Raw genomic sequence first — 14,704 nt, forward strand, 5'->3', positions numbered from 1 at the left:
CCCTACAGACTGCGGAGGCATTATTTACCCATGTCTTTCGGCACTACGGGGTGCCGGAGGACATCGTTTCTGATCGGGGCACCCAATTCACGTCTCGGGTATGGAGAGCGTTCATGGAACGCTTGGGGGTCTCTGTCAGCCTGACCTCCGGTTATCACCCCGAGAGTAATGGGCAGGTGGAGAGAATGAACCAGGAGGTGGGTAGGTTTCTGCGGTCGTATTGCCAGGATCGGCCAGGGGAGTGGGCACGATACATTCCCTGGGCTGAAATGGCTCAGAACTCACTACGCCACTCCTCTACTAACGTGTCCCCTTTTCAGTGTGTGTTGGGGTACCAGCCGGTCCTGGCACCATGGCATCCTTTGCCAGACCGAGGCTCCTGCGGTGGAGGAATGGGTACAGCGCTCCAAGGAGACCTGGAGGGCCGTCCAGGAATCTCTACGACAAGCAAGTGGACGGCAGAAGGGGAGTGCTGACCGCCACCGCAGTGAGGCCCCGTGTTTGTACCGGGGGACAGGGTCTGGCTCTCGACCCGAAACCTACCTCTCCGCTTGCCCTGCCGGAAGCTGGGTCCGCAGTGTGTAGGGCCCTTTAAAGTCCTGAGGAGAATAAACGAGGTGTGTTATCGATTACAACTCCCTTCCTATTATCGTATTAACCCCTCGTTTCATGTGTCTCTCCTCAGGCCGGTGGTAGCTGGTCCCCTGCAGGACAGTGAGGTACCGGAGGTCCCTCCCCCCCCCCTCTGGACATCGAGGGGACCCCGGCGTACACGATCCGGGCCATTCTGGACTCAAGACGCCGGGTGAGGGGCCTGCAGTACCTCGTGGACTGGGAGGGGTACGGTCCGGAGGAGAGGTGCTGGGTACCGGTGGGGGACATTTTGGATCCATCCATGTTGAGGGATTTCCATCGCCTCCATCCGGATCGCCCTGCACCTCGTCCTCCGGGGCGACCTCGAGGCCGGTTGTCGGCGCACTGCGGGAGCCGCGCGTCAGGGGGGGGGGTACTGTCACGAGTCCGACCGAGGGTGTTTCCCCTTCCTGGGCGGGTGGCGCTCGGCGGTCGTCGTCACCGGCCTATTAGCTGCCACTGATTGTTTTTCCTCCCCCTCCTTGTATGTTTAGTGGTAGCACCTGTTCATGTTTAATTAGTTTGTCTTTATTAGACAGCCGGCCCGCCTGGTTGTTGTGCGGGATTATTTCTATGTAACCTTCGGCTCTGTTGTAGAGGTATGTGTTAGTGCCTAGTCGTGATTTTTTCCATTGTACTTTTTGATTCCCTGTGTTTGGGAACGTTACTTTTGTGAGCACCCTGTGGTGCGTTGGTGCTAGTAAAAGACGCACAGCATTGAACTCTGTCTCCTGCATTTGACTCCACACCCACGACACCCGGAGCATTACAAATTCATTGTATTTGTTTTCTTCCGGGGGGGACTGTAGGAGGGGTCTCGAATGGTTGAGGGACAGCTTTTGGGGAACTGCGGGGGGATCTTGGAGGATTCGGGTGTCACAAGATTGTGATCATGAAAAAGGAAACTATGACATATTTTATATCACTATCATGCACACGCACCCTCACACATAAGGATGGCTCTGTTGCGTAAAGACTGATACATGTTTGATAGTGTCTTGATGCTGTATTGTTTGTCCTTCATGTTCTAATACTTTAATGTTACCCCTTCCTTGTGTTTTTTGTAATAAATAATTTTTCAAAAATTAAAAAGTGAAGTTACCCAGTGAACTACTCCTTGAGTAAAAGTCTAAAAGTACATGGTTTTAAATATACGTAACCATCAAAAGTAAATGGAATTGCTCAAATGTACTTAAGTATCAAAAGTAAAAGTATAAATCATTTCAAATTCCTTAAATTAGGCAAACAGAAGGCACAATTTAAAAAATGTTTTATTGAGAGATGGCCAGGGGCACACTACAACACTCAGACATGATTTACATAAAACGCATTTGTTTTTAGTGAGTCAGACAGATCAGAGGCAGTAGGGGTGACCAATGATGTTCTCTTGATAAGTGCATGAATTGGACCATTTTCCTGTCAAAATGTAACGAGTACTTATGTGGGTCAGGGAAAATGTATGGAGTAAAACATTATTTTCTTTAGGAATGTAGTGAAGTAAAAGTTGGCAAAAATCTAAATAGTTTGGTTCAGATCCGTAAATAAACTACTTAAATAGTACTTTATAGTACTTTTACATAAGTACTTTACACCACTGGGCACTGGATGAATGTGCCCATAGGAAGACGTTCAGTTTCTTTTGCGAAATAAAAACACTGATATCTAAAGCAGTAAGGGTTAGATTATTTGATAGTCAGAGTTGTTATAAAATCATTTAATTAAACTAATATATGTTGAGTAGAATGCAGGGACTGGGCACATTTACGCATGGCAATTCCAAACTATTTCAATCATTTTGAGCAAATCCAAATCCTAAAATACCTAATGTAATACGATTGTTCATTAATCATGCAAATTCATATATGAGATTGTTATTGTTGAACCATTCTTCTTGATGACAGATGATGTGAAGTGGTGAAAGCTGATCTCTCAGGTGTGAGCAGCACGCATTGTTGAGAAAGAACATTGCGGAGAACGGCAGGACCGAGCTAAGCTTTCCCGTAGGGCAGGTTTCAGTGGTTTCAAACAAGAAACTGCGCTACATTTAATAGATTTAAAGCAAGACCCATTAATAGAGATTAGAGTTGACAAAAAATCTATCGCAAGCATAGGCAACTTTTGAAACGTCATCGATGGCATCATACGCGCGCAAAATGCAATATTATTTCAAATCCATTTACTTAGTCTGTGTTATAATCAATATGATTTTGATTCCATTATCTTTTGGTGAGATGTATACGTCATTATTGAACGTCAAACAAGCCATCATTGTTGAAAGACAACTTATTGATCATTTAGAAACGTATATTGAACACGAATCGGAGAGACTTGAAGACATCAAAAGGTGAGTAACAGACAGGGAACGTTGTCATGATGCATGTGTGCTTGATAGTTTATCACTCGTTTATGTTGTAGGCTTAATTATTAAGGTTTAGAGGGTGTTGTTTTAGAAAGAAAGAGAACAAATAAAGCTAAATAATTGTGTCTAAGAATTAGAAAGCTATATGTTTGGGCTGTGTGTCCTTTATTGTATTTTGTTCCATATCATTTCATGATAGGCTACTATTATCATCATACTTAGGCCTTTGTATTCCTTGCAGAACATATGCCATTGATGAATCACTGGAATGGAAAACCTCATGCATACATCATTGCATGGTTGTCTCCCCTCTGTCCATCTACCATGGTATCACCTTAGGGTGATATTCTCTCTAAACCTTTAGCACTTATAGACTCTTTCTGCAGGTTTTATGCAAAGGTGTCAGAATTGCACAGTGAGGTGTACAATGGACCATCAGCTGCTATGGCAAACCCCTTGGTGGCGTTTACTCTTATCAAGCGCTTGCAGTCCGAGTGGATTCACCTGATCTACAGTGATGAAGCACAAGAGAACACCCAAGGTTGTTTCCTCTTATGACTTAAAAAAAAACAATCTGGTCCGTACAACTGACATAACCTGGGACATAAGTTTGACAAAGGTCCATGTCTACTTTTTGTGTTCTGTCATCACCCCCCCCCGTGTTGTGTTTCAGCCTTCAGGTCCGGTTACGAGGAGGTAGAGGAGGAGGGTAGCTTGCCAAAACTGGAGGACCTTCAGGGGGCGGCCAATGGGTTGATGAGACTGCAGGATGTTTATGCCCTTCAAGTGGGGGGACTTGTGAGAGGTCACTTCCAGAGGATCACTAACGGCAACCCCATTGACATCTACAGTCCCACAATATCTGTTCCTCTTTCTGGGGATGACTGCTTCCTGGTTGGGAAGGTAAGCCACCAATAACTCACCCATTTAATCATTGGCTGCACCTGATTCTCCACCCTTCTCCTCGTGCACACTGTCTCGTGTGGATCTAACAATGATGAAAGCTCCCTCCAGCCAATGGTTACACAAATCCCACACGTAAGCTGAACAGGCATAAGCACTCTTTCATTCCCATGTCCATCATACCTGAACGTCAAAAGTACGCCACTGACTAAGGGAATGTACAATATGTATTACTTACAGTATGTGGCTTTATGAGAAGTGTGTATGATAAGGGTAATGTGCAATGTATGTGTTGTGTTGAGTGTGTAATGTACAGTGTCTTTTGGGTCCTGGTCAAAAGTAGTGCACAATAAAGGGAATAGGGAGACATTTGGAAGACGGACAATGTCTTCCTCATGATGAGTCACTCCTCAATGGATCCTACTGTTTATGTACAGTGGCAGTGCACACGGTGCACTGTGTGGGAGAGACAGTATGGAAAATACATCATATCTGTTTAGGGAAGTCTAAGAATGTGGAGTAAGGGCCTTTGCCTTCACTTGTGCTAACACCAGGATTATCTGACTGTGACCATGTGTAAACAGATGCTCCGTTTGGCATGTTGCATGCAGTAATAGTTCTTCAACTGCACTTTTGTGGTGGCTAAAACCTAGTTGTTAAAACCAGCAGGGTTATCTAAGGGTTAGCTTTATTTCTCACATTTCCAGGGCCCGTACAAAGCCTCAGTCACAATCAACAATCATAGTACTACATTTACTTTACGTCGCTCTCTCTTCTCTTCAGCTCTAGATGTGAGAGAATGATATTTACAATGCTAAAAAGGTGTTCACTCTTTCCTTCCAACATATATTTTGAGTATGTTGTATGACTGTTCAGGAAAATAATGTGTCTCAATTTGTCATTATAAAATGTTTCTGTTGTTTTCTAATGCTAACATCCTGTTGTTGTATGGTAGGTTGCCTATGAGCTGGAGGACTACTACCACTCAGTGCAGTGGCTGGAGGAGTCAGTGCGTCTGTTCCGAGGGGCGGGGGGGGGATGGAGTCCAGAGAATGAGGGAACTCTGGAAGATGCTCTGGATCACTTGGCCTTCTCTCACTTCAAGGTGTGTCTATTTTGCACATAGAAATACAAGTCATTCTGATTTTGAATCTGATTCTTTAAAAAATAGACCTACTGGTTGAAAATAGTATTTGTAGAGAGATGTGATTCTTTCAGCATTTTGTTGACCAAATGTAACTTTTTTGTTTTGCTTCAGACAGGAAACATCTCCTATGCACTGAGTCTCTCTCAGGAGTTGTTGAACCATGGTAAGCCTGTCTAGTTGAAACATTTCACTTTAGTGTGGCCTGGGGTGGTCCAGCGGTCTAAACTGCTGCCTCTGGATCTCACATAGTATGTTCCGTTGCGAGCATGGGGTTTACTCCGGCCCACTTTCTTTATCCTGTCCAATGAAAATAACATTCTGACTACATATATCATGGTCACCATCTGCTTTGTATATCAGCCTATTTCCCCATACGGTAGCTGAACCCTGAAGTACTGTATACTTACTGTGCATGATGCAGACATGGACCTGGACCTTACAATTCAGGCCTCCTTTTAATAAAACGACGTACATTGACCAGGAAAACATCTGTACTGCTCGCTTGTTTCTATTTTACCAACTGGACGCTGTGATTTGTTTCTCCAAACTCATGGTATCATATTGATGGTATTAACATGATTCCCTTCCTGAAGATCCCATGAACAGGAGAGTTTTGAAGAATGTAGAGAAGTATGAGCGACTACTTGTTGACAATCCACCATTACTGAGTGCTGACACTGGGTTGAAGAGGCCTAACACCACCTATCTACGGACAAGGAACACCTACGAGAGACTGTGTCGGACACAGGGCACTCCGGTATACTCATCTATGATATTGTAATCTCCTCCACCCAGCCGGCTATATGCAGAAGCAATTGAGTGATACATTTGCTTTTAGGAATGCTCCAAACAGAACTGAAATCATGCTGTCCTTTTAAATGTACGACACCATATGAGACACCATATGTGGAAAACTAAGACTTGGCTACATTCTGGAGCTCACAGAGAAAGAAAATAGTTTTTAAAGTTCTGAGGATGAAAAGAAAATACTGCTGCTTTCTTTCCATGTTTGGGATCCAGTAATGACTTCAGAAGCCCTTTTCTCTCCTCAGCCAATGTGTTATGAAAACACCCGGCTGTTCTGTGACTATTTCAACAATGACAGTCCTGGGCTACTACTGCAGCCAATCAGACGTGAGGTGCTGAGCCTGCAGCCATATGTGGTCCTCTACCACAGCTTCATCACTGGCTCAGAGGCAGAGCGCATCAAGGACCTCGCCCAGACAGGGGTGAGTGTCTATCTACTGCCATGGTGTCACCCCTTTTACTCAGAAAAGGCCTATCAGGGCAGTATGTATCAAGCATCTCGGCTAAGAAGTGCTGATCTAGGATCCAGTCCTCCCTGTCCAGTCTTATTCGTTATGATCTTAAAGGCTAAATGGATCCTAAATCAGCCATCCAACTCCGATGCTTGATGGATATGGCCCCAGATTCCATTGTCATGACATTGATTCTGATTACCACATTCACTTTCCAAGTCCCTTCAAAATGACGAGTGTCTTTTAAATAACATATCTGATAGAAGATACCCTCCTGTGTCATGATTAGTTTTTGCGCATCTGAAGGATTATTAAATGCATTACATGTCAACGGCCTATTTTATGACTCCAGTAAAGATTGAGCAGGAGAGTGACTCTACACACAGAACACTGTTTGTTTTGGCTCTGCTGGGATAACGGTTATTTTAGGAAATTTCCAATCTGCTTTTTTCCCCCTGTGGTCTGGCTGCTTAGACTGCCACTGAGGTGCTAGTTTTTCACCCAAGTAATAGTTACAGCTTAGATTACAATGGCAGGTATGATAGGATTGATAGGTATGATAGTATTGTCATTTCTATTCTTGCATGTTTGTGATCTCAAATACTTCATCTATCAAGGGCTTTAGAAAGGCTCAGTCTCTGTTCTGTGACCTGGTTGCAATATTTACAATATTAAGAAATATTAACAAATAAGTGATAATGCCTGAGAAGCCGATGTTTGTTGGATATATTGGCACGGGTGTTAAGCCCGAGAACAAGCCGAGGGCCGGCAAACCGTGCCAATATATCCAACAAACACCGCCTTTGAATGCATAATCACTTTTATACAACGGGTTATCAGCATATTCAAATAATGATTGACATATTTTCATTAAAAAACATAATTTTAATGAATTTATTCGTACTATTTCATCTTTCCGCAAGATATAGTCCTGACACAAATCTAGGATTCTGTATCTATGGACGCGACCCAGTTGTTCGTTCTAAGTGTTCAATTGCCATACAGAATGACAACAGTAGGTGCATTAGTTTAAGCTGTTTTTTAGTGACATTTATTTGGATACATGATTTCGTCTGACATAAAAAATGTGCTCTCTCGTTAGGACACTGTTGTTCAGAGGAGCTAGCCAACAACACAGCTAACACAATAACTTCAAACTGAAGCTGGAAAGACTGTAAAATAGTCGCACTTCGTTTCGTTTGACCTTTTTCAATTGCTTCTTCTTTGTATACATCTATAAAAACGATGCCAGCTGATTCATGATTTCGACTGGCTGAGAAAGCTGCCTGCTTCTCTCTATCTTCTCGACTCCCGACCCCTACACGTTCATTACATTACTGTGGGACAGTTGGAGATCGAATATGAATATTGAAACAATGACAGTGAGGTTTATACAAATCTCCGCTGTTGAAAACTAAATATTAGTCTAAAAGAAATGTGAGATAATGTCTAGATTATTTTTGTAGTGCAAATAAAGTTTATAATTTCCCTGCCTGGGCTGATGAGACAGTGGATTGCGCAGACAGATGGAACAGAGTAAATGGGAATTTAAACATCATAGATTTAGCCCGCTAAAATATGTCCAAGCTGGTTTGGAAGAAGAATGTCTGCGTTGTACTGATGGGCTCATTTTAATGACTGGAATGGAATTAATGGAACGGTATCAATCACAAACATATGGAAACCAAGTTTGACTTCGCTCCATTTATTCAATTTCAGCCATTACAATGAAAGCGTCCTCCTACAACTCCTCACACCAGCGTTCATTGGCTGACTTTGTTTTTCTGGCGAGATGCTGTAACCCAAATTATCTCCTAGATTTTGGGATGTTTTGGCATTGTTCAACAGGTTTTCCACCCCTTCTTCAAATTAAAATCCCTCCACTCATTATGTCAACATTTCATGGCGCTCTGGTGGGTTGATTAAAACCAGGTCTGGCCTGTGTCTCATATGGCACTCTATTCCCTATACAGTGCACTACAAAAGTAGGACACTATATAGGGAATAGGATGCCATTTGGGACTCGGCCTGGAGTATTAGTCATTTGTAGCCTGGAGCACATGCAGTACTCCTTGCCCTGAGCACATAGACACATACATCATTGCCTGAGCATTGGTATTCAGGTGTTCATGCTTGGCTCCAAGGGTTTACTATTAGCTGTCTAGTTCAAAGTATGTAGAGAGGGTGTAGATAGAAATGGCAGTCAAATATTTCCGTCAGACACAGCTTCGTTGGAAAATTACTGCGGTTCTTGAGTTTTGACGTTTGTTTTTGTATGTTATTTACTGTGCTCTTTCAGATGTGTTCTTCTCTATCCTCACATCATTCATGTTTCTCTTGTCAGACAGAGCCCTGCAATTTGATCCTAAAAAGTTACTGCTGTATACAATGATTGAGTATTGAAAGTCTTCTCTCTTTTTGTGCCATAAGTTAAGGAGATCTGTGGTGGCATCTGGAGAGGAACAGGCTACTGCAGAGTATCGCATCAGCAAGAGGTACTATCAGAAACATGTCACTATTAAATGTATAGTTTACAGTTCCTTTTTATAACACTGCAAGCAGTAATAAAAGCATCAGCAGAACAATGCACCCTCACAGCAACCAGTGAATATACCGTATAACACTATAACATGGTTGGGCTAATGATTTTCAGGCTTATTAGTTATAACATGTAATGTATGATAGTTAACTGTGGGATAAACTTTACCTGTTGAATGGAACGTAGCTGAACACCTCTGGAACCTACAGTATCAGTGGAAGGTGAAGTGTACATTATTGTTTTACATCAGGTAGAGCGACGAGTCAATCTGCATTGATCGGTTGAGGACTGCACATCAAGTAGGAATGACGCCACCTGTCAGAAGACAGAGTGTACATAACATCAGGTCGAGCTCAAACCAAGACAGTGACATGATCTGTATTATGAGAGTGTGTGTTTTGTTTTTCAGTGCATGGCTAAAGGACACAGCCCACCCTATCATTGGGAGGCTGGACCAGAGAATCACCTTGCTCACAAGTCTCAATGTGCAGCCTCCGTATGCAGAGTACCTCCAAGTGGTGAACTATGGGATTGGAGGACACTATGAACCTCATTTTGACCATGCAACTGTGAGTGTTTACTAGACACTTATTACTTAAGTAATAAACACTTCATGCAATAGTGAACCCTCATTTTGTGTGTTAGTGTTGAGTGATGGTCTGTGTCCCAAACATCACCCTATTTCCTAGTACAAGGGTTCCTAAACTTTTACACTCTTCCAGCATTTTATTTTATTTAACTAGGCAGGTCAGTTAAGAACCAAATTCTTATTTACAATGACGGCCTAGGAATGGTGGGTTAACTGCCTTGTTCAGTGGCAGAACGACAGACTTGTACCTTGCCAGCTTGGGGATTCGATCTAGCAACCTTTTGGTTACTGACCCAACGCTCTAACCACTAGGCTACCTGTCACCCCCCTGCATTTGAGAACGCCCCCCCCCCCCCCTGTGCATGCCACGTCTATTTCTATGGGCACAAGCCCTGTTCATTGCACAAACTGCTCACACCCCTCTTGCTGGCGGAGAGAACATTTTGCAGGTTTAAAGCTTATTTCCTGCAATTATACACATCTTGTCATGGCTGGAGAGAAAATGTTGCCGTTTTAAAGGACATTTTCTGGCAATTCTGTAGATTTTGCCATGTCTAATGTGTATTCGTTTGAGTGACTCGAACATTAATCCAAAATCTATGGACTAAAAAATCTAGCTACAAAACGTTAGCTGACATAGACTAGTTGATCTGAACATTTCTGACAGGATATAAATAGCTCTCTAAGGTCTGCAATAACTGACATGACAAGAGGAAAACTACCCAATTTTGAAATTGCACCTTTTGCATTCTAGTATTACAACTTATTTTGGGGAGGGGGACCCGCGCTCCCCGCCTCCCCTCTGCTGGACGCGCCCCACTGTTTGGGAACCACTACACCTGGAACACTACTTTTGACCAGGGCTCATAGTTCTCTGGTTGAAGGTAGTGCTCTGTATAGGGGAATAGGGGTGCCATTTGAGACGTAGCCATGGTAAGGACATTATATATTTATGTGTACTATTTCCTTCATGTAACCAGTCAGCATCAAGCCCCCTTTTTAGGCTCAACACTGGGAATCGAGTGGCAACCTTCATGATATACGTAAGTGTTTTATCTTGTTATCCTGTTATGTGCATGCTTGTCTCATTTGTGGATATACAGTAAAGGCATCTTTGGAGATACTGTACGCTATATCGCTTCAATCAGAATTAGAATTCAGTATTTTCTTATTGAAATTGCAATGAGATGTCAAACTTCAAGTTAATGTGGTATGAAAAAGAATGTCTGCTTGTGAGATTTGGACAAACTCCACACTCCTTATCCCGGCATGGATGGCTTTTTTTTGACGTGTGCACAGAGGCTAGACTAGACACAACTCAGTGAGAATGTTGTCATCCTCCACAGCTCAGCTCTGTGGACGCAGGTGGGTCCACAGCCTTCATCCACGCTAACTTTAGCGTTCCTGTTGTGGAGGTAAATGCACTGCTCACATCAGCTGCTGGCTAAACGTGTGCTATGTCCCAAATGGCACCCTATTCCCTACAGAGTGCACTACTTGTTACCAGTGTTTGTCAAAAGTAGTGCACTCTAATAGGTAATAGGATTCTATTTTGGACATGGGCTTTACCTTCTTGTTTATCCATCAAAATTGCCTCAAGCCAGAACACATATCCTCCTAAACATTCACTCTGTGCAGGTGTTAAAATGCCATCAAGAATAATAAGAGATTCTTTCCTCAGAAAGGTCACATCATTTCTTAAGATGTTTTGAGTAGGACTGTTCTTATGGCAGAAGGCCTGATGAGTAAAGAGGAGCCATAGGCAGTGTCCCAAATGGCACCCAATTCTCTTTATAGTGTACTACTTTTGACCAGGGCCCTGTACATAATATTGGGAATCTGATGCCATTTGGGATGCATCCACAGTGTAGTGTTTGGTTTAATAAATGAGCTGCTGTTGAAAAGACACAGGACCTCACCAGGTTTTAACCTATCAACCTGGATTCTATTGAGGTTTCACTTCCTTTCCTCGAGTGTTAGAAAAAATCTCTCTCACTGGGCACCCTTTCCCTCATATCAATTGTCAAATATGTTGTACATGGAGCACAGCTATGCATGTGGGATTTTAACATACATATATACAACATTTGATTTTCATTGAGGTACAATGGCTTAGGATTGTCAAGTAGAAGAGGAGACCATACATATTCCAGGCACGATAGTGGCCCACAAAATCCAGGCACGATTTGAAATGTTTTGTTCCATTGTTTTTAGTGACACATTTCCAATGTCTCTTGTGTTCCAGAATGCTGCCCTATTCTGGTGGAACCTCCATAGGAACGGCCAAGGAGATGGGGACACTCTGCATGCTGGCTGCCCTGTGCTTGTTGGGGACAAATGGGGTAAGAGGCTTTAATGAGACAACCGGGAACGCCACATAGTTCCTATAGAAAAACACACAGGTACAGTGAGCAGTGTAAGATGTGGAACGCTAAGGACCCTACGTCTATTCCAGTAGCCCCTGCCTGTCATACTGAAGTCACGGCTGGAGCCTGGGGCCACATCTGCACTGCATTATACAGATAGAGTTGGGGACAATTTAGAGAAGAGGTCAGGCGCTGAGCACTGCTCTGGGATGCTAAACATGTGGGCCTCCATTCCACATAATTTAACTCCATCTTGGATCCCACAGTCAGTGACAAGGCTAAAGGAAACACAGAGGGGTATTAGTAATTAATGTGAGTGGCTGCTTCTGAGAGACACTTAAAGGAGAAAGTATATACTTTGTATTTTTTTATTTTACTGTGTGTTCATGTATTTGAACTAAGATTATAACAAGGAAATAAGGCTCAATTTCCCATTATTGACTGCCTCGCCTGGTTCACTAACTACTTTTCAGATAGAGTTCAGTGTGTCAAATCGGAGGGCCTGTTGTCCGGACCTCTATGGGGGTGCCACAGGGTTCAATTCTCGGGCCGACTCTTTTCTCTGTATATATCAATGATGTCGCTCTTCCTGCAGGTGATTCTTTGATCCACCTCTACGTAGACGACACCATTCTGTATACATCTGGCCCTTCTTTGGACACTGTGTTAACAAACCTCCAAACGAGCTTCAACGACATATAACACTCTTTCCGTGGCCTCCAACTGCTCTTAAATGCTAGTAAAACTAAATGTATGCTCATCAACCGTTCGCTGCCCGCACCCGCCCGCATGGCTAGCATCACCACTCTGGACGGTTCTGACTTAGAATATGTGGACAACTATAAATACCTAGGTGTCTGGCTAGACTGTAAACTCTACTTCCAGACTCACATTAAGCATCTCCAATCCAAAGTTAAATCTAAAATCGGCTTCCTATTTTGCAACAAAGCCTCCTTCACTCATGCTGCCAAACATACCCTCATAAAACTGACTATCCTACCAATCCTTGACTTCGATGATATAATTGACAAAATAGCCTCCAACACTCTACTCAACAAATTGGATGCAGTCTATCACAGTGCCATCCGTTTCGTCACCAAAGCCCCATATACTACCCACCACTGCGACCTGTATGCTCACGTTGGCTGGTCCTCACTACATATTTGTCGCCAAACCCACTGACTCCAGGTCATCTACAAGTCTTTGCTAGATTAAGCTCTGCCTTATCTCAGCTCACTGGTCACCATAGGAACACCCACCCGTAGCACATGCTCCAGCAGGTATATTTCATTGGTCATCCCCAAAGCCAACACCTACTTGGGCTGCCTTTCCTTCCAGTTCTCTGCTGCCAATGACTGGAACGAATTGCAAAAATCACTGAAGTTGGAGACTTGTATCTCCCTCACTAACTCTAAGCGTCAGCTGTCAGAGCAGCTTACAGATCGCTACAGCTGTACATAGCCCATCAGTAAATAGCCCATCCAACCAACTACCTACCTCCTCCCCATATTTGTTTTTGTTTTTCTGCTTTTTTGCACACCATTATTTCTACATCCTCGTCTGCACATATATCACTCTAGTGTAAATTGCTAAATTCTATTGGCTTATTTATTGCCTTACCTCCTTACTTCATTTGCTCACACTGTATACAGATGTTTTTCTATTGTGTTATTGACCGTACGTTTGTTTATGCGTAACTCTGTGTTGTTTTTGTCGCACTGCTTTGCTTTATCTTTATCTAGTTGTAAATGATAACTTGTTCTCAACTGGCCTACCTGGTTATATATAGTTAAAAAATTGATGGCTCCATACAAGGGATCTATATAAAAATGTGTGTCTACACTTTTTGGTGATTTTAATGTCAGTGAATATTTAACAACTCTTTTTTACACACCTGTATATGATATGTTATGTTTGTTTGACTACTCTGTGACATAAACTACTAACACATACTCTCTGTTGTCCATGCCCTGTTCCAGTGGCTAACAAATGGATCCATGAGTACGGCCAGGAGTTCCAGAGACGCTGCAGCCCCAATCCTGAGGAGTGAGAAGAGAGAAAGCAGCTGCTGGGACCACTTGGAGTACAAGAACCAGCCTCCACAATGGAGCTGTGCGCACCACGCAGGCAGAGAGGGAGGGAACGAGAGAGGAGCAAGAGAAGGCATGCGAGAGCGCTTGAGGCTGGGGGAGAGGAAGGCAGCCAAAGAGCAGCCTGCATCTGTGATTGGCGCTTCAGGCACAAGGGAACGAGCTGGAATGGCAGGGGGCTGACTTGGTTTTGGGAAGGAGGAGGTGGTGGGGGTGGAGGAGGGCATTTGGCAATCAGCCCCAAAAGCAGAGTGGCCTCTTGCTCCCACTCCCCAGTCAGTCCCTGCTGGAGCAGAGCTCTCTCTGAGAGAGGCCTCTACACTCACACACTGGGCTGGTTTTAGTTAACGCTGCTAGGCTGTTTGGCTCCGGTGTCAGTTTGTTTGAAAAACATGTTTTTTTTAAAAGTATAATGCAGCCTTTTGAAAACTGATGCACTGAATCTGTCAGGATACGCTTCACATGGACTGATCTCATTAGCACAGCGCTAATCTTTACCATCACAATTTATTTTGAATGATATTTCTCTAACCATCTCACACCTTAAGAATGTAGTTAAGAGCGGCGCTGTGATTCAGAGGAAAAAGGTTATTGTGACTTTTTCCCATTCATGCTGTCAGTTCAGGAGATGAGGTAGTCATCTCTCCCACGGAGGGGCTTGCTGACATTTGGTGTGCTCTCTATTGCTCATCTCCTTGTAACTAATGGTGTGCATATGAGTCAAACCTGTTTAGTCTTCTAGCGCCCATTCAGAGGCATAATTAATTAGTCATGGTCTGTAAACCAGATAATTGGATGAATGCATCTGGTTTAGCACAG

The 14,704-nt window shown here is 43.4% G+C and overlaps 1 protein-coding gene across 1 annotated transcript; it reads left to right on the plus strand.

The window, feature by feature from the left end:
• The first annotated feature begins 3,382 nt into the window (after positions 1-3,382).
• Positions 3,383-14,054, plus strand: LOC124006418 (prolyl 4-hydroxylase subunit alpha-3-like). The gene is made up of 12 exons (XM_046316424.1): positions 3,383-3,533; positions 3,666-3,895; positions 4,851-5,000; positions 5,154-5,205; positions 5,636-5,799; positions 6,095-6,271; positions 8,732-8,796; positions 9,250-9,409; positions 10,410-10,472; positions 10,776-10,844; positions 11,675-11,771; positions 13,775-14,054. The coding sequence occupies exons 1-12, from the start codon at positions 3,437-3,439 to the stop codon at positions 13,843-13,845; spliced, it is 1,395 nt and encodes a 464-aa protein (XP_046172380.1). The 5' UTR covers positions 3,383-3,436; the 3' UTR covers positions 13,846-14,054.
• The last annotated feature ends 650 nt before the right edge of the window (positions 14,055-14,704 follow it).

The sequence above is a fragment of the Oncorhynchus gorbuscha genome, linkage group LG19, assembly GCF_021184085.1.
Source record: "Oncorhynchus gorbuscha isolate QuinsamMale2020 ecotype Even-year linkage group LG19, OgorEven_v1.0, whole genome shotgun sequence".
In the NCBI taxonomy this organism is placed as follows: Eukaryota; Metazoa; Chordata; class Actinopteri; order Salmoniformes; family Salmonidae; genus Oncorhynchus; species Oncorhynchus gorbuscha.